Here is a 19,952-nt window from a genome sequence, read left to right as displayed (position 1 = left end):
ATATTGCAGCGTTTATAGTAAATAGCTTGTCAATGTGGGTCATTTTCTTTTTAAAATCCACGTACCCTCATAATCTTCTGTTAAAATCTGAAATTGCACTTCCGCCCTGAAATGACTATCCATCTCAAATGACGTAAATTAGACGGCTTGGGCGGAGCATCCGTTAACTCCTCCCCTTACACTGTCAGTCTGCTAACCCTAACCCTAACAGCTGTTTTTACACATCCAATCAATTCGCAGTGAAAAACGCAAGTCACGCCCACTAATTTTCTCCTTTGAAATTCCTTTTCACTCGGAAATGTGTCAGAATACAGAAGTAAAAACGATCGCAACTTCCAGTTCACGGGGACTTTAAAGTGATCTGTAAAATAATTATATATTAAACTAGCTGCTGGGGTGTTTTGGGGGTAGTAGTAGGGCAGGTAACAGACATTACAATTGTTGGTTCTTAAACTGCTCGGATCAAACGAGTAAACAGCACCTTTTATGAAATTAGACATCCCAAGTTATTACCACCAACTCACCGCCATAGAAAATCATGGATGCCTCAATAAAATTAAACGTGTATTATTTCTAATAATCATTTTATTGTTCTGTGAATGTATTACTTTTATTACTTATGTAGTGAAGTTTTAGAAAATGGAATATAATCCCGCGAGTAGCCTTTTCCCGCTCGTATGTAATGCAGCAATATACACCAATTCTAGCCTAACTGTGCGTTTCACGGCTCTCACTAAATCCTTGGTGTTTCGAGTCTGACGTCATCAGATCCGTGGGCGTGGCTTGTTGGTTTTGACTAAATCCTTGGTGTTTTAAGTCTTACGAAACCTTTACCCTAACCCTAACCTTACTCTAACCATCTAAACTACATTTGATTGTTAGAATCGCCTAAAAAACAATGTTGCGCACTGTTGCGTGATGACGTCAGACTCACACCGCCAGCGACACTCACAACGAAGCGAGGCGATGTCACTGTGCGTTCAGACCACTAGCCTCTTGCTACGAGGTCATTAGAAGGCATTCCTAGCTTTGGTTGCTCTAGTAACATTTATAAACAAACTGACTGCAGTAACTGACGAGAGACGGATGACGTGAGCTCCGCTGCTTTACTTCTATTGGTAGTCACTTCCGAAAGTCGCTCAACTTTATGCAAATGATGAGCGACTTTCGGGAGCGACTACCAATAGGAGTCTATTAACAACCTTATAGCAAGAGACAAGCGACGCCTAGTAACAGAGTCACTGGCGGTGTGAACGCACAGTACCACCGTGTCTACACCGGACACGACCGGCGCGACACGATATACGGCTTGTTCTAATGGAATTGTCTTTTGTCACTTCACACCACGTCCGGTGTAGACACTGTGTAAACGATTATGCATAAACATTCCGCATTTAATAAATATTTAAAACGTCACTGTAAATATATGCATTTATATGGAATATTGCATTTGTAAATTATAATCATGTATAATTTTTGCATTTCTTGTCACGTACCAGGAGGGGGAGCTAAGCAAACCACTCTTTTAAACGCAGGGTTGCCAGGTCCATGGTTTTCTCACTGAATTAGGCTAGTTTTAAAAATAGATGTATTTTTCTTATCAGCTGTAATTCTTTAGGCAAAACAAAATTTGTATGTTTTTATAATTACTGCTATACATTTACTTAAAAGAATGTGTATCATTTAGAAGTGACCGTAAAATAGTTTAAATATGGGAGTTAGGTAGGTACATGGACTGGTTTCGTCACGCAGATCTGGCAACCGTAGATGTATCCAATAATTTGACACAGTACAACATAACAGACTTATCTCTGCCTAGTATCAATGCAACTTTGAATTTTAAGGTTTCTTTCACACAATTCTTAAAATTAACTTAATTACCACTATCTGTATCTAAAGCATTCAACACAAACCACCACAAAATGGAGTTAATACGGTTTAAAATAATGCGTTTATTTACATAAAAACCTTGACATAAAACACATCACAAAGAAAGTAAATCCAACATAAGATAAAACTGAGCACGTTTAGTTTGGCAGTGTATTCACATCGAGTTATGTTGAGCACATATGTGTACAGGAAGTGTTCACTGTGTCGGGCATCCGTTAGCGTTGCCGCTAGCACTGGGCTTGGCAGGAGAAGCGTTAGGAATTTGCCACCAGTCAGCTCCTTGAGCTCCACCTGAAGCAGCGGCCGTGCTGGAGCTACAGTCTGAAACCAAAACAGACAAACATAAAAATCCAAATATCCAACAATAAAATAAATTCCTACATTTGCAAATAAAATTTCAGACCGACCAGAGGAGCAGAACGCAGCATGAAACCTAGTGAACATATCCAGTGTAACCACGGTGCAAACACACCCAAAGAAACCTTAAAAACACCATGACCCTCTAAAAGCAATGTGAACCGTTCTGCTGTACTCGAGTGTGTCAAACACCAGAACACACAAACGTTACCCTCTTCCTTGCTGTCTGTAAACTCCTCGACAGGCTCAGTTGGCAAATACGACACCTCTAATATAAACACATTAATTATGACTGACGTCAGAGACACATGAAGTCCAAATATTCAGACTCGACGTACCTGGTACAGTCCCGAGGGCGGAGTTGTCAAAGAAGCGCGTGGGGCAGTTGAGCGAGACAGGAGTAGTAGAGCGCACTTCAAAGAGCGTTCTCTTTGGAGAGTCTTCAAACATCTTGTTTGGAGAGTTAACTTCGGTTTCCGTGAGGGGCGCCTGGCGTTTGGTCGGCGTGCACGGACCGTCTCTCTTACTCCCCTTCATTTTATAAGCTCTGCGCTTCCATTTCATGATCTCGTCCTGTTGTTTACTCACAATACTGCGGGTGAAGAGCAACAGTTAGATGTCAGGAAATTGAAGGGAAGCCACAATAATATATAAACAGATCCGTTTACCTCTCGAAATGAGCGGTTTTCTTCTGCATCTCATCAAGCATCTTTTCTTTGAGAGACGTGATGGCTCGCGTGTTATTGGCCAAATGAAGATCCGGCTCATCTCCGACCAAGACTGTAGAAGACAAGCAAGCAGTTATCGTGATGTTCGGAAGATGCCTGTGAAGACGCTCTCGCCTCTAATACTCACATGACTGCTCGTCGTCCTGTTGGATTTTCCTGAGCGTCTCTTTCAGCTTGCGAATGACCTCTGCTCGGTGCTCCAGCATGGAGCTCATTTGTCCCAGTCTAAAAACATCACAAATTCACACTCGCACATGCTCAGAAGTGTATATACAGTGTGTGTTCATGTAGACTGAACTCACTCCTTATCACGGGATGTGGTGACGGCGATGTGATCCAGCTCCATTTTAACGAGTTTGTCCTTCAAGGACTCCAGTTGGACAGCAGCAGGTGTCATGTCTTTCTTAGCGAGCGCCTGCAGGACAGAATTGGAGAGTCTTACTGCTAACACCTGACCTATAAGAAACAAACTAGGGTGGAGAATGCCGCCGCCTGTTAACAAACCTCTGCCTCTTTAAGTTTGGCTTTTAATTTCTGGATGAGGACTTCCTTCTCTTTGAGCTCGCCACTTAGTTCCTGAAGGCGTTTCTGGTTTGAGGCATCAGCCTGGCTCTTGAAATCCTTCATCTGCCTTTGAATCACCTGCCACACATATCATTTCAATAAAATGAAACGCTCAAACACACATTCGCACTCTTCAGAGATCAGGAGCTCTTACCTCCATCTCTCTCTTCGTCTGCTGCAGCTGTAGAGTCAGACGCTGATTGTCCTGCAGAAGTTCCGCCTCAGTTTTAGGCTGGATCTCATCTGGGGTTCGAAGTAGAGTTAGTGTTTCTCTCCTTTGCTCTTTCAAGCGCCGCTCAGACTCGGCCGAGTTGGATTTGAGGAGAGAGATCTCAGCGTGACATTGATCAAGCAGATCCTGTTAGAGAGAGCTGGTTAGAAAGAGCTGTAGAACTGAATGAATAGAACAGTCGCGATTTTCGCTCACCGCACGATGAGATCTCAGATGCTCGGTCGCTTTTGTGCGGAGAACAGCCCGTCTCTCGAGCAGCTGTATGATGGTGCTGGTGTCTGGAGATCCGAGGAGGCGGTTGAGCTCCTCGACACCTTGAGATCTCTCCTGGCGTTCCTCTGACACAGCCGCTATGTGTTGGGCCAAACCGTCCTCCAGAAGCTTAACAACGCTCTCCACTTTCTGAGGAAGAGCAACAGAAAAACGTCAGCAGCAGACAGAGGATCTAAAAAAACTCTAGAGCCACCTGAACCTACAGAAAAGCCGCATCATTGATCATACCTGCAGATACTGTCCACGCCTTTCCAACAGATGCGACAATCTCTGATCCCAGACCTGCTGGAAATCCCTCTGGAGCATTCTGAAAGACTGCGACGGATCCCGAGTCGTGATTACGAGCAGGTCCTGCATTCTGCCCTCCTCAAATGATGCCACATCACGCTGCATCTCCGTCTCAAAGTGAGTCTTGTAGCGCTCCGCAAGTCTCTTGAACGTCTCCTGTAAAGTTTCTCCCTCAGTTAGCAACTCTCAGATTCTCAACGATGAGCTGAAAATCAGAGCATCAAGACTTACCGCCGTCTTGAGAAGAACGTGGTTCAGTTGTGTTGTTCGCAAAGTGAGCTCGCCGTGGACGCTTCTCTGAGACTTCGGGATAAAGGCTAGCAGCTGGTAGATGACGGTCCATTCAGCACGGTTGACATCAGCTAAAGAATCAGACGGGTGGTCAACAATGTCCTGGAGCTTTCTGAAGGCCACCTTTATAGGAGGAAAAGAACGAATCTCTCGTGAGAATCAAACAATCTCGTGAGAAAGTCACAAATGTGAACATCAGCGCTCACCTGCAGCTTCTCATGAGACGCATCGATCTCAGCGATCATTTCTGCAGATCTCTGCTGGGACTGCAGGGTACTGTGATCCGTTCCGGAAGATACGCTGCAGTTCACCTCTGTGAGAGACTGAAGGAAACATGTTTTCGCTTTATAAACTTCGTAGTAAACATTCTATAAACGTAATAAGCACTGTTATAGCCACAGATGAAAGGAACAATAGCCTCTCGAACCCCTTACATCACAAATGAGAGGAGCGCACACACCTGACTCAGAGAATGAACCTCAGACTCCAGAAGAATCTTCTGTTTTTCTAGTTCTCCTGCTCGTGACTCAATGTGTGTCAGCTGTGGTAAGAACACAACATCAATTTGGCTGTCAGACCGATCCAGGATCAAACTTCTTTGACAAGGAGTGATGTTTACTACACTACAGTTTTCCTGTTACATTTTGTACCTGTTCCATCTTCTGCTCCATCTCTCGTTTCAGTTGATCTCTGTCCTCTTTGATTTCTCTCAAAGACTCGAGGGTCTGCTCGGCACGAGTCTTCTCGTTCTCCAGCTGCTCCTTCAGGTCTCCACGAGACTCCAGCTCATCAGACAGTTGTGTTCTCTGAAACAACAAACATCTTTAGCTTAAAGATGTTCTGCTGCCAGTGTGACACGCCTCGAACATTTGGAGAGGTCTAAAGCCTGTGGCATACTTCATTTTATTTATTTTTTTAAGCGTACGCATACAGCCGAACGCACAGCCTTGCAAAGAATACTACCTTCGACTCATAAACGTACACAGGTTTTGACGCATATGCATTGCAACATATTGCAAAACCCCTCCAGGCCTACAGGGGTCAAGTTTTCTTCTGCTACCTTGAATCGATGCTCCCAGGAGACTGTTGCCACCTGATGGTACTGCGTTCGCGAGGTAACAAAATTCCGGTGGTGCACGTACTATTCTGATGACGAAATTTGCGTCACATTTGCGTTCGCTGTCCCTCGCATACGCGTAACAGGGGAACTATACTTCAGCCTTAAGGTTCCTACCATCAGCTCACTCTGCTGAAGATCGCGTCTCAGCTGCTCGCTCTCCTCTCGCGCTCTCTCCAGTGTTTCCTGGAGCTCGTCCTTGTGTTTCGTGAGCGAGGTAAGCTGTGACTGGAGGTTCTGGATGTCTGTTTTGTGTTGGTCTCTTACGGTCCTCAAAGCCACAAGATCTTCATCCATCTGACTCAACTGACAGCAAACAAAAAACAGAGTTAGATTCTTAACGGTGACCTTTTAAATAAGTTGTTGAGCAAAAATAATCTTTAACCGCACTCACCTGTTGCTGGAGTCGAGACTCTTCCTCAGCGCTCCGCGCGATGACATCAGCATTCTCTTTCTGCTGTTGCTTCAATTCCTCTTTAGTAACATGAAGTAACTCCTGATATGTTTTGGACTGCAAGTAAAAACAAACAGTAGGTCAAATGAGTTCTGTGGATCTCAAATCACAGAGTGACAGCAAGAACGCTTACGATCTCGGCAGACTCCTGAAGGTCTCTCCGGAGAACCACCCTCTCGTTTCTCAAGGCCTCCATCTCTTCACTGAGAGCTTGAATCTGAGGATTCATAAGAAAACATACGTCAACATGACTTAAATGCTGTTAAATAAAATCTAATTTGTAAGTCGTGTTGGATGAATGGGAAGGAGTCTTGCACACCTGCTGGATCTGAGCTGGATTCTGTTTGTCTGCAGGACTCGACTGATCTGACACCAGATGTTTCTTCTGTTTCAGCTCCCCTTGACCCTGGATAAGCTGAGGAGATATGTCCTCGGTAAGACATACAGTGTTTTGTAAGGTCGTGTGATTTTAGTCCTTCACTGTGGTTCTTTACCTCTCGCACACCCTGCAGAATCTCCTGGAGGTCTCCTCCCTCGGATGATGACATCATACTTGAGCATGCGCTGGATGGGTCCCACTTCCGTTTCTCGGCTAGAAGTTGGTCTCTCTCAGCACACGTGGACATCACCTCCTGTCTCAGCTTCAACATCTGTGAAGGGAGTGGAGAAACATTCAGCTGACAGACCTAAACGATGATCCGAGCGATGAGCATGAACCCTCGCTTACAGTCTCGCTCTTTTCCAGTCGCTCTCTCTTCAGCTGGTCTCTCTCCTCTCGAACCCCCTGCAGCACCCGCATGAGCTGGCCTTTCTCCTCGGTAAGAGCGGAGACGTTGTCTTCGGCTGCTTTGATCTCAGATGTTTTATACTGAAGTTCTCTGCTCCTCTCGGAGAGCAGCTGCTCTTTCTCAGCACAGGTGGACTGAAGCTCCGCCACCTGAAGGCGATGATGAAAAAACATTAGTGTCTGACTGCTCCAAAGATCCTGAAACAAGAACCTGCACGAAAACTTACAAGCTCATCCTTCTCCTCCAGGTCTTTTCTCAGCAGGTTCTTCTCCTCTCTGTTGCTCTGCAGGATCTCCATGAGCTGTTCTTTCTCCTCGGTGACCGAGGCAAGACCTGTCTGCATCTCTTTTAGAGTCGTTCTCTCCAGAACGCTGTTGGTCTTCTCTGACAGGAGATGGTCTCTCTCAACAGAAGCCGCCTGGAGCTGCTCTCTTAACTCGACCAGCTGTAAAACATGTATTGTTATGTTTAACTTTGCATTTATTTAGACAGAAAACCGTACTGAAGTGAAGTCTCACCATCTGGTCTTGTTGCTGTTGGTCTCTCTTGAGCTGATCTCGTTCTTCAGTAAGTGTCTGTAGAGTCTCCAGGAGCTGATCTCTCGCCACGGTTACGGATCTCAATCGCTCCATCTCTTCCTCGTGTCTGGTCCTCTCAGATGAGAGCTCGTCTCTTTCAGCAGCAGCAGACTGAAGCTTCTCTGAGAACTGTAACATCTGTTAGGGGTCAGAGAATGAACAAAATAGTCTAGAATTGGGGGTACATTTTGTGAAAAAATAATTTTTCAAATCTGTTATTGTGAAATTGCTCTCATTTGGTTAAAAAAAAGAGAAAATTATGAAAATAAATCCATAAAATTCTGTATTTAGACATGTCATGTGCTACCTGGTGTGAGGTTAGCATACAGAGTTGCAACACAAAATAAAAAAGGTCAACTCCGTTATTGTCAACTTGTTAATTGTAAGCTTTTTTATTTTCATAGATTATTACTGTGCCTTCACAACGCCAGCAACACCTAGCGACAAAGCGACTTGATGTCATTCATTTCAATGGAGAGCCGGCGACTTCCAGGGACACGAGCGACAGTGACCGTTGGCGCCAGGAAGTGGGCGTGTCTAGCGGCGCAACAATGTTGAGAATTGCTCAACTTTATGCAAATGATGAGCGACTTTCAGGAGCGACTTCCAATAGGAGTAAAGCAGCGGCGCTCACGTCATTTGCTTGACTTTTATTTATATGATGGACATAGCCGCAGACAGACATCAGGCTGGAAATAATCTTGAATATTCAAGTAGTTCACAGTTCAACACAGCTGGACGCGGAGTAAAAAAAGTCTCTTACCATCTCTTGTTTCTCCTGCTGGTCTCTCTTCAGCTCTTCCATCTCCTCCCTGAGACCTTTCAGTATCTCCTGCAGCTGGTCTCTCTCCTCCGTTAGAGAGTTGATGTTACTCTTCATCTTCTCCACCATCTCAGACTCATCGAGTGAGCGCATATTCCTCGCGGACAGCAGATGCTCCCGCTCCGAACAAACTCTCTCCAGCTCGTCTCTCAGCTGCAACATCTGTGCCGATCCGAATCATTTCTCACAGTTACGTTTACAACACTACCTCTGAATCCAGATCAAACCACGCAACGAGCGAAACGCTGACACACTTCATGAACAACTCATGCCAATAATGTGTCAATAATGTAGCGGTGCGATACCTGCTCCTGAGGCTCATGGATCTGCTGTCCTGATGCCTGTTCAGACGTCTGGAGTTTGGACTCCAGTTCCAAGACGGTCTTCTCCAGATCCTTCACTTTCTCCAGAGCGCCTCTCAACTCATCTTGATTCTCAATCATCTGTGTTTGAATAATATTAATAAATGTATGTGCACAGATGTTGGTCTCTTCATAAAAGAAACATTTAAGGCAATCTCACCATTTCCACATTCTCCTGTATATCAGCCTTCAGCTGGTTCTTCTCCTCGATGGCAGCATCCAGCTCCTCCTTCAGCTGGTGAGAGATGAATGTCATATATGAAAACACATCTGTTTTAGGTAAGCTTAGACGCAGGTGAACATTAGATCAGACGTACCTTCATGAGTTCTTCATGTTGTGTGATGTCGGTTTGTAGCTGTGGACCTGCGTTCTCCTGCTGTACCTGCAGAAGCTGATGAATCACATCTTTTATACACACATCCTACGGTTTATTCACATCTACAAAGTCTGAATTCAGGACTTACCAGGCCATTGCTCTCCTCCACGTCACTCTTCAGCTGGTCTCTCTCTTCTCTCAAAACCTGTACTATCTCCTGCAGCTGGTCTCTCTCTTCAGTAATCGAACCGATTGCGAGACGCAGATTCTCAATCTCATCTGGATTCGTCTGAACATCCTCCGTCGTGTTAGACTGAAGGTGGTCTCTTTCAGCACAAACACCTTCGAGTTCTTCACCCAACTGGAGCGACTGAAATATGATCAAATTCGGTTGAACAAAATCTTCATACTCAAGGTTGAGATGTGGTGTGTAAACACGTAAACATACCTTCTGTGTGACTTCCTCTAGAGATCGGAGGAGCGAGCTGTTCTCCTGCTGAAGATTAGTCTGGATCGTCTGGAGCTGCTGTGACGTCTCTGTGAGCTCTTGAGTGAGCTCGTGTTCCTTCAGCTGAGCGTCCGCCAGATCGCTCTCCATCTTCAGCAGCTGCTCTTGAGCGTCCTTCAGTTTCTCATCATCTTCATTTGATCTGGACTGAAAAGACATCAAAGCTTCTTTCTCCCGTTTCAGCTCCTCTGTCAGAGCACACACCTGAACCAGAACAACAGAAAACTATTATAAGACGAGTCTCAGCGATACTAGAAGACGGACCCCAGACAGATCACAAAAGCATAAAATCCAGGTTCATTTTCCATCTGTGCTCCACCTGTTGAGATGTTTCCTGAAGGTTTAACGTCAGCTGATTTCTCTCCTCTGTCAACGTCTCAATCTCGCTCTTTAGTGTCTCGATCTGAAGAGAAAACAACATCAGGGAGATGAAACATACAAACACACAAAATCACACACAAGAGAAATAATGAAGTCATGATCACAAACCTGTTGAAGTTCAGCGACGTTCTCCTCACTGGATCCGTGCTGATGTTCCTGCGATTCATTTCAAATAGAAACTGCATTATTACTGTGAACACATTTCATGTTTATGCAGACTGACGTCAGATAAGTAAATTACCCAGAATATTCTTGTTTCATTAAAGGGATACTTCAAAAAATGACATTTCTGTCATCATTTACTCACCTACGAGTTGTGCCAAATCTGTATAAATGTCTTTGTTCTGATGAACACAGAGAAAGATATTTGGAAGAATGCTTATAACCAGACAGATTTTGCCCCCCATTGACTCCCATAGTAGGAAAAATTACTTTATTGTTTTTTTGTTCTGGTGAACACAAAAGACGACATTCGAATAATGTAGGACAGCAAACAGTTCTGGGGCACTTTTGACTACCATTGTTTTTTTTCCTACGATGGGAGTCAATGGGGGGCAAAATCTGTCTGGTTACAAGCATTCTTCCAAATACCTTTCTCTGTGTTCATCAAAACAAAGACAATTGTACAGATTTGGAACAACTCGAAAGTGAGTAAATGATGACAGAATTTTCATTTTGGGGTGAAGTATCCCTTTAAACACATGAAACATGGCTTCACTTTCACACAATGGACCAGACAGTTATAGCTTAAATTTCGAAGACTGGTAGCATCAACATTTTTGACAAGCTGCGGTGTGCATTTTATTTTTAAATACCTTGTCATATCTCAGTTTAACATTCAGAGTAACTATCAGAGTCAGTCATCTGTTGATTGACTCCATGTAAACATTTTCAATGGAAGACAAGAGAAAGGACATTGGGACTTTGGGATTTCTTACTCTCTCAGCATTCTCCTCCAGATGTTTCTTCAGCTGGATGTTGTCGTTCTCAAGCTCCTCTACTCTCTTCTGAAGCTGATCTCTCTCCTCCGTTAAAGACGTGATGTTCACCTGGATCTTTTCTAAAGCTTCATGACATTCAGACCTGTCAGACATCAGACGGTCCTCCTCACCAGCAACAGCGCTGAACCTCTCCTCCAGCTGTCTGATCTGCAGTTAAACAAACATTATCTTCAGAAAACTGTGCATCTCAACCTTACACTGGAAACATCTGATTATAATGCAGAACGTTTTTTGTTTCATTTACCAAAGATTGTTTCTATAACTTTGACTACACATACCAGCCCTACCTGATCATCATCCAGCTGTCCATCCTCACAGTTGTCCTGCTCACGTTGGTCATCCATCTGTCCGCTGGATGATTCCAGGTCGAGTATTTTCCCTTGAAGTTCTTTCACCTTCTCTTGAGTGTCTCTGAGTTCTGCTTGAGACTCGATCATCTGTAGGGAGTAAATCATAAAACGGTGTTTGTAACCGGCCACTGCGGCGTTCATGACAAACGTGGTGACGGGAATGAGCTCTCACCATCTCAACGTTCTCCTCCACGTCACTCTTCAGCTGGTCTCTCTCTTCTCTCAAAACCTGTACTATCTCCTGCAGCTGGTCTCTCTCTTCAGTAATCGAACCGATGGCCAGACGCAGATTCTCAATCTCATCTGGATTCGTCTGAACATCCTCCGTCGTGTTAGACTGAAGGTGGTCTCTTTCAGCACAAACACCTTCGAGTTCTTCACCCAACTGGAGCGACTGAAATATGATCAAATTCGGTTGAACAAAATCTTCATACTCAAGGTTGAGATGTGCTGTGTAAACACGTAAACATACCTTCTGTGTGACTTCCTCTAGAGATCGGAGGAGCGAGCTGTTCTCCTGCGTGATGTTCTGAAGATTAGTCTGGATCGTCTGGAGCTGCTGTGACGTCTCTGTGAGCTCTTGAGTGAGCTCGTGTTCCTTCAGCTGAGCGTCCACCAGATCGCTCTCCATCTTCAGCAGCTGCTCTTGAGCGTCCTTCAGTTTCTCGTCATCTTCATCTAAGTTGGATTGAACGGCTTCTTTCTCCCGTTTCACAGAGCTCAGCTCCTCTGTCAGAACACATACCTGAAACAGAACATCAGAACATCACTTAAAAGACGTCTCGGGGTCAATGTGACGCGAAGTCATGATTCGGTTTCTCTGACCTGTTTTAGTAACTCATCCACTTTAACAGGAAGTGTCTCTAACTCGTCCATCTTGGTCTGTAGACTTTTCTCCAGCTCGTGGCTCTGATCAAGCTGTAAACGCAGCTCAGAAACCGTTTTCTCTAACACAATATTATCTGTCAGATCTGTGGTGAGAAAAAACAGTAACATAACATTTACTTTCTTAACTTTCTTTAACCTTCTTGTTAAAGGGATAGTTCATCCAAAAATGAAAAATCTGTCATCATTTACTCACCCTCGGGTTGTTTCAAACCTGTATAAATGTCTTTGTTCCAATGAACACAGGGAAAGATATTTGGAAGAATGTTAGCAATTTTCAGTTCTCGGACATCATTGACTACCATGGAACAAGATAATACAATATTTCTTTTCCTACTGATGAACACATACTGAGATATTTTGAAGAATTTAGGAAAACAAAGAGTTCTCAGGCACCGTTGACTACCATTTAATTCTTCCTACTATGGTAGTCAACGATGTCCCAGGAACTGAAAATGACTAACGTTCTTCCAAATATCTTTCGTTGTGTTCATCGGAACAAAGTAATTTATACAGGTATGAAATTACATGAGCGTGAGTAAATGATGACAGCATTTTCATTTTTGGATGAACTGCCCCTTTGATGTAAAAATGTATTTCCTCAACATAAAATTGCCATTTGCCAACAGTGCAGGACCTACTTTTTGGGACCTTTCCATCCAGCACCGCCGTCAGTTTGGTGTTCTCATCGAACGCACCCATCAGTTCTTTCTGAAGATCGGTTTGCATTTTTCTGAAGCGAGCCGTCTCATGCTCCAGCTTTTCTTGCAGACTCTTCACATCCGTCTCCATCTTCTCTTGGTCTGCGGTCAGCATTGCCTGAGGTAAGCACACAGTCAGATGACACAATCTGCACGTGCATATTCTTTGCGAGATGCAGAACTATACTCACATCTCTTTCTTTAAGGGAGATGTTCTCGCTGCGCAGGAACGCCCACTCTTTCTTGGTCTCCAAACTGAGACACTCAGCATCGTCCAATGAGCGCCGCAGCTGTGTCACTTCCTTCACAAGATCCTTGTCGTTCTACAGAATCAAGCAGCAAATGAGACGCTTTAGCATTGAAATCCAATAGAAATCAAGCTAATTGAAAATCTTCTCTTTAGTTAGCATCAAACCGCAAATGTTTGTCATTAGCGGTGTATTGACATACCAAAGTCTGCAGTTCAGACGTGAGGTCTGATTTATTCTTGAGCTCTGAGGACATTTTAAGCAGATCAGCCTGAGGAAAAAGAGAGACGTTAAGGGGACAGTTCACCCAAAAATGAAAATTCTGTCATTTACTCACTCTCTAGTTGTCCCAAATCTGTATAAATTTCTTTGTTCTGATGAACAGAGAAAGATATTTGGAAGAATGCTTATAACCAGACAGCTTTTGACCCCCATTGACTCCCATAGTAGGAGAAAATCCAATGGAAGTCAAAAGTGCCCCAGAACTGTTTGCTGTCCTACATTCTTCAAAATATCTTCTTTTGTGTTCAACAGAACAAAAAACATGATAAAGTCATTTTCCTACTATGGGAGTCAATGGGGGGCAAGATCGGTTTGGTTATAAGCATTCTTCCAAATATCTTTCTCTGTGTTCATCAAAACAAAGACATTTATACAGATTTGGAACAACTCGAAGGCGAGTAAATGATGACAGAATTTCCATTTTTGGGTGAAGTATCCCTTTAAATCTTCTCCACATGCAGGACGAAGTGAATCCACATTAGAAAGTGAATGTAAACTGACCTGAAGCTTTTGGATGATGTCTTCCGATTGTTTTGAAGCTTCCTGCAGTCGGCTGATTTCTGCCTCCAACTCTCTCTGTGTGTATAGAAATAAAAATGTGAGATCACATCACCTCTGTGTACGTAAACAAGTCGCATCAGTGCGTCGTTCTCTCATCACCTCGTATTCTTTCTTGCTCTCCTGTTCCAGTTTCTCAAACTCCTCAGCGTCCCGCCTCTCCTCAATGTCCTTCTGTAGAGCGTCTTTATCTTTCTGCAGCGATTCCTTCTCTGCCTTCAGACTTTCCAGGTCTTTAGTCACGATCTCCAGCATGTGTTTTGCGAGATCGCGCTCGGCGATGACGCCATCCTTTAAAATCAACGATCATTACATGAACAGCTTTTAAAACACAACTCTGCTTGACAAGTTAAAGGTGTCATGAATTAAGACCTCACTTTTAACCCGAGCTTTTGTTTTATAAGAGGGAATCGTATTCAAGCGTACATCCTGTAAGTGTCAGAGCTGAAAACGCCCTTGTTACTGAAATTACATCTGTTATTGACACCAGGCTCAGCGAACGCCAGGTCTTGGAATGCACCTATGATAGGTTGAACACCGCCTCCACAGAAGAATATCAACGACTACTTCTCTAGCCCCGCCCACTGGATCGCGCATGACAGTACTGAAGTAACGCAAGTTGCGTGGAACCAGATAGAGCGAGCAAGCAATAAACATGCCGTTAAAGATCGCTAAATATTGTGCAGTGCCTGGTTGTGGAAGAACACAGTCGCTGCATAACCTTCCTTCGGATTCCCACATTAGTAATGCGTGGTTAAAGTTTATTTTTAAAGAGGTTCCAGCTCACGTGGGTAAAACATTACCGCGGATTCCTTTGTGAACAAGACACAGGTCGACGATGGATTTGCGGTGAGACTAAAATTAAAAAGCTGTGCTGTGCCGTCAATATTGGATCCGATAGGAATGGTGCAGCAATCTTATGTGAGTACAACATTTTTGTACTATGCGTCACTATTGCTTTGTTAGAGATCGCTTGATATGCCCCGAGTATTATTTCGGGTGCTGGGTCATATCCATAAGGGAAATAAGTCAGTAAATTTGAGTAAAATCACAGGCTTCACTTATCCCGTGCGAATGTGCCACATGAAATACAGATGCGGCGAGGTAATTTATAAATCACATGACGTCCCCAGATAATACTAATCCTGTGCGAATAGGGCGAATGTGTAACCTAACATTATGTCTCAAACCAAATTCACAGAAGGCTCCAACTAAGTTTACTACGCAAACTGCTATCCAAACATAGCAGTGGGCATTTACTTCCAAGTCTTCATGGCGGAACGCCCATTCAAACCGAGCGTTTGTCGAGCCGGCCTCAAAACCCAGGTAGAAAATAGCCTATTACTCTTTGATGTTTTTGAATGTAAAAACCACGCGAATGCCATAATTAGACCTCATACAACAGTATAAAACAATAAACAAGCCCAGTTCATCGCACCTTTAAAAGACGTTTGTTTGTCACTCACCTTTTCAAACCCTAAAGTCTCACAGAATTGAATGGCTTCCTCCAGATCTCTCTTCATCTGCACATACACAACAAACAACTCACAAACTGCTAAATTATACACAAAACCTAAAAAAGTCAAGAAAGTCGAATACCATTTGAAGCTGAAATGTACCTCAGTGCATGTCAAGGCTTCAGAAGGTTTCTCCTGCTCGGACACCTTCAGCTCCAGCGAGCAGATCTTTTCCTCGGCCGTCTGTCTCTGCTCAACCTCTGTCTGCAGGCGATGCTGCAGCTCCATCATCTGTTCCTCCAGCTCTGAGATCTTGCCTTCTGATGGCTCGGCTTGAGTTTCCAGACGGTTCTCCAGCTCGGAGATCTTGTCTCCTGATGGCTCGGCTTGAGTTTCCAGACGGTTCTCCAGCTCGGAGATCTTCAACTGAAGTTCAGCGCTTCTCTCCTCAGCTGTCAGTTTGCTCTGAGTCTCCGCCTCCAACTGACGCTCTAGTGACGCCACCTTTAACATCAATTCATTTGCTTGGGGCGAGTCAAAGAAATGACCCCTGAACAGAGGAAATGAACAATGAACAAAAAACAAAATGAACAAAAAAATATTTTTGATAAATTCCATGACAATTAAGCATATTTGAACCCTAAAAGTCTTTTTCTAGCTCCAACAACCGGAGCATAATGTGCTCTCAGTTCTCACCCCTCTGAGGAGCTGCGGACATTGATGTTGTTCGTCTCCATGTCCATGTTGTGCTCCTCCAAAGCCGTGAATTCAAACTCATCCAGATCTAAACACAAGACAATAAACTCACTGAGCGATTGCTTCTAGAAGCTTCTCGTGACTGAAGATATGTTGTGAAGATCACAGACCGTCTCCATCCTCGGGCAGAGTGCAGTCGGCTCGTCTCTTCTTGATGTACGGCTCGGCAAAGCTCATATTGCTAGATCCGTGGTCTTCTTTCACGAGATGAGCGGATCTCAGCAGTTTCCCGCCCCATGTCACTCTTCGTTTAGGGACCTTCTTACAAGTGTAAGGAAAAGCAATGAGATCCACACACCTTACCTTACCAGCCGTGAGCGCTACAGTTTAAGATTGGTGGGATCCGTTACCTTTGGGACTAGAGCAACGTTTGAAGTAACTAGCAGCTTGGTTAAGTTCCTAATCCTGTCTTCCTGCTCTCTCTGGAGCTGATCTTTCTCCTGGAGCAGCTGACACAGCGACTGGCGCTCAGTTGCTGTTGTTTGAGTGACAGAGGAAACCTGCCAGGAAGAAAACCATCATCAGAGGTGGGTCGTAACTATCACACACAATACACAGCAAGCTGTTTTTTTAAACCAACACGCATTTATGTGGCCACCGACAACTGTGACTGTGACTATGTTACAAATGATGATTTGAAGTTTTGCCTATTATGTGGATGTCAAAACCGCATTTACCTCTTGAAGGCGTCGTTTCAGGTCGACGATCTCATTGCGGTATCGTCTCAGGAGAGCTCCTTCATCAGAGACCTCCGTGACATGAGGGTCGTTCTTCATGCGTTTTGCTGCACTAGCAAACTTGAATTGTGGAAAAATCAGTTACCATCTATAAATATCATGAGACGAACTATAAACGTGCAGGAAATCTCTTTTGTTTTACCTGTAAAGTGCTTACGGTCTCATCAACAGTGACAGGGGTGATCGTGCAAATGATGACCGTTTTTGCATTTCCACCCAAAGAGTTCTGCAGGATTCGGGTGAGTTTGCTGTCTCTGTAATTCAAGAAGCCCCTTTGGGACAGAATAAAAAAAAAAAATTAATTACATTACAATATTGATACTAATCTAAGAATCAATCTAATATGTATAAGCACATGACTCACTTTTGACTCTCATCTGACAATTTCTTGATGACTTGACCCAGCGTGAACAAACTGCGGTTAATGTTACAGCCTTCTTTAAAGCGCGCTCCTAGAATCACAACACAATGAGGTTCTAAAAACAATCTCCAGTCATTTGTGTTTGAGTACCTACAATATATATCATTCTTGATGAAGTACAGCTGCACATGTCAACTTGGCCTTAATGTTTAAATTAAATAAATGAGAGGAAGTCTCACCTTCTGCTCCAGTCTGACTTGCCCGCTCCGCACCTGCCAGATCCACCAAATTCTACAAACACAAGAAAGGGAGACGTGACCACCCAATAATCTTGCTCACGTGACTATGAATCAGGCAGCACAGGTTTTTTCAACATCAACACAATGTGTATTACCAGGTGCGAGACAATGATGGCTCCATCAGCGTTTTCACCTGATGCCAGATCGCTGCTCTCTCTGCTCTCCAAGATCTAATACGGACAAAACAATAAGACGTTACGAGAGTCGAGATAATAAGATCAGATCAAAATTAAACACTCCAGCTCATCACGCTTCTTACCATGCGAAAAATTGTATGAGATCGGCTGCTGCGCTGGTTCATTTTGGTTTTTCCATAATGGCGGTTTTCTGTTTAGGTAAAGAGATCAGTATGTATAGAAAAATATAACGCTGAAGCATCAGCCAAATAATGAATGAGAATATAAGAATAGCTTTACTTTCTCCTTTGGTGATCCAGGACAGTGCCTGTTCTGGTGACGTCACTAGCTCCTCTGTGAGATCGGCTACGTACACGTTTTTCTGTTGACACATCAGCAAGTTAATGGCTGACACTTCAAACATCCACACACTTACATCCATAGACAGAAACCTTGATGAAATAGATCAACTAACATAGTTTCCTTCACGGATTTCCAGAGGTTTCCTCTTCCAGCTGTCACAGAGTAAATCAGTGACTGTTTCATTGTATATTTCCATGTAGCTCACACGCAGAAGAAACTCCTTCTTCGGACACTATACAGATGCAAAAATTGAAACTTTGCTTCATTACTTTGCTTCATTTGCAACATAGCTAACACAACTGAACTCAAGACAGAATTATTTACACAAATAGAACGTCATCATTCCAGGTAGACGCGTCATCACTTACATGTTTGATCGTTTTGAAGACGTCGGCCATGGCCAGAGGTATGACGCCAGGATTATGTTCACTGCCCATCATGGTGAAGGTCTTTCCAGAAGATGTTTGTCCATAAGCAAATATTGTACCTGAAAGAAAACGGTGCAATTAGGATTCAACTGTAGATTCATAAGGTAAGGGTTTATAATGCTTTTAGTGTAACTATGACGGTCAGACATCTAGATTAACATGTAGCAAATATCACACAACTCCAATGGATACACCACAAGCAGCTTTGAAGTAATACACTTTTATTACAACATCAAAAGCTGCATAGACACAATGTGACCACCAGCAGGTGTGACGTCATCACTGGCTCACCATTGTAACCCTGAACCGCAGAGACTACCAGAGGCTTGGCGATGTCCTGATACAGCTGAGCTGTGGATTCTTCTGCACTGAACACACGGTCTGAAAACACACGTCACGATGTTATAACGCTATACAAAACTTCTTAACACTCCGTATATGATAAACTGAAGCAGAACTGACCAAAGCTGAAGCTCTTGACTTGACTTCCGTCATCGTCCAGCTGATGGATGATCTGTTTGTCTGCTCTCCAGAACAGCTGCACGGGCTCTGAACTCTCACATTCCTCCCTGAAACCATCATTACATTATTACTCGGTCTTAAAACAGAAACGGGTCGTCGATTTTACAGGAACATAACTTAAATAAACGAGTTGGTATGGTGGCACAGCCCTATCAGACATCGAGCAACTTACATCGACACCGATTTTTAAATATTTATTTATTAAAGAAACCATATCTAGAAGTTAACTAAATATATAACATTTAACAAAAAGAAAAACTTTTGTTGTCGTGACGTCACCGGCAGTATTACCATCTAACGATATATCTGATCATTAATTCGCTTAACGTGACCCTCAGAGCTGTACATTTAAATCTTCGCTTACCTTTTAATAAGGGGTCTGACCCTAACACACACTTTTACAGCGGATTCTTCCATCATGATAGCTCCATTAAAGGCTGAACTGTCTTCCAACGAACTGACTGACTGAGCGCTCGTGAGATTTCAAATTCGAACCGACTTTCTATTGGACGAACCGTCAAGCGCATGCTCAGGGCGACGGCCGCTGTGATTGGTCGCCGTTAAAATAACAAACGCTGCTTTGAAAAGCTCCATGCACTTTATTTAATTAGCTTTATGAATATTGTACTAACGCACTACTAAAATTGCAACTATTTAGTATAATACAATAAAAGTGGATTTCACCGAATAAACCCCGTTGGTATGGTACCCGAAATATCCTGAATTTATTCCTAAACATTATTTTGTAACGTACAAACCTTTTAAAACCATATGAACATTCGTTTCAAAAAGAAGCTTATATTGTAATTCGTTGAAAAGAAACATTTTATAGTGTGCTTAAATTAGTTTGCATTTTTCATAAATGTCCTAATGGAGGCAAGTTGTCACGTTTTTAAATGATTTCATTTTAAATAAAGAACTGAAGACAAACAACAAT

General features: G+C 43.4%; 1 protein-coding gene across 5 annotated transcripts; it reads right to left on the bottom strand.

The window, feature by feature from the left end:
* Window positions 1-1,938: 1,938 nt before the first annotated feature.
* Window positions 1,939-19,486, bottom strand: cenpe (centromere protein E). 5 transcript variants are annotated; one of them, XM_057332785.1, is made up of 56 exons: window positions 19,380-19,486; window positions 18,956-19,062; window positions 18,785-18,874; window positions 18,434-18,552; window positions 18,178-18,297; window positions 18,003-18,084; window positions 17,846-17,913; window positions 17,682-17,756; window positions 17,527-17,578; window positions 17,291-17,378; window positions 17,069-17,198; window positions 16,867-16,986; window positions 16,540-16,689; window positions 16,300-16,450; window positions 16,130-16,217; window positions 15,596-15,983; window positions 15,443-15,499; window positions 14,079-14,267; window positions 13,920-13,994; window positions 13,339-13,407; window positions 13,080-13,211; window positions 12,829-13,006; window positions 12,128-12,273; window positions 11,775-12,047; window positions 11,475-11,696; window positions 11,231-11,389; window positions 10,890-11,099; window positions 10,060-10,107; window positions 9,890-9,973; window positions 9,511-9,774; window positions 9,211-9,432; window positions 9,063-9,137; window positions 8,906-8,980; window positions 8,689-8,826; window positions 8,324-8,545; window positions 7,501-7,698; window positions 7,209-7,427; window positions 6,922-7,131; window positions 6,689-6,844; window positions 6,514-6,609; window positions 6,328-6,411; window positions 6,135-6,251; window positions 5,858-6,046; window positions 5,265-5,429; window positions 5,084-5,164; window positions 4,830-4,946; window positions 4,564-4,746; window positions 4,273-4,488; window positions 3,967-4,173; window positions 3,694-3,897; window positions 3,480-3,617; window positions 3,278-3,390; window positions 3,103-3,200; window positions 2,916-3,027; window positions 2,586-2,839; window positions 1,939-2,211 (listed from the first exon to the last, which is right to left on the bottom strand). In XM_057332785.1, the coding sequence occupies exons 1-56, from the start codon at window positions 19,433-19,435 to the stop codon at window positions 2,087-2,089; spliced, it is 8,004 nt and encodes a 2,667-aa protein (XP_057188768.1). In that variant the 5' UTR covers window positions 19,436-19,486; the 3' UTR covers window positions 1,939-2,086. The 5 variants fall into 5 exon arrangements, with proteins under 5 accessions (XP_057188768.1, XP_057188770.1, XP_057188772.1 ...); XM_057332787.1 differs by having other exon boundaries at window positions 5,274-5,429; XM_057332789.1 differs by having other exon boundaries at window positions 11,240-11,389.
* Between the last annotated feature and the right edge of the window lie 466 nt (window positions 19,487-19,952).

The sequence above is a fragment of the Triplophysa rosa genome, linkage group LG4, assembly GCF_024868665.1.
Source record: "Triplophysa rosa linkage group LG4, Trosa_1v2, whole genome shotgun sequence".
NCBI classification, from domain to species: Eukaryota; Metazoa; Chordata; class Actinopteri; order Cypriniformes; family Nemacheilidae; genus Triplophysa; species Triplophysa rosa.
The sequence above is the reverse complement of the archived record's forward strand: the minus strand, read 5'-3'. Positions and strand labels throughout refer to the sequence as shown.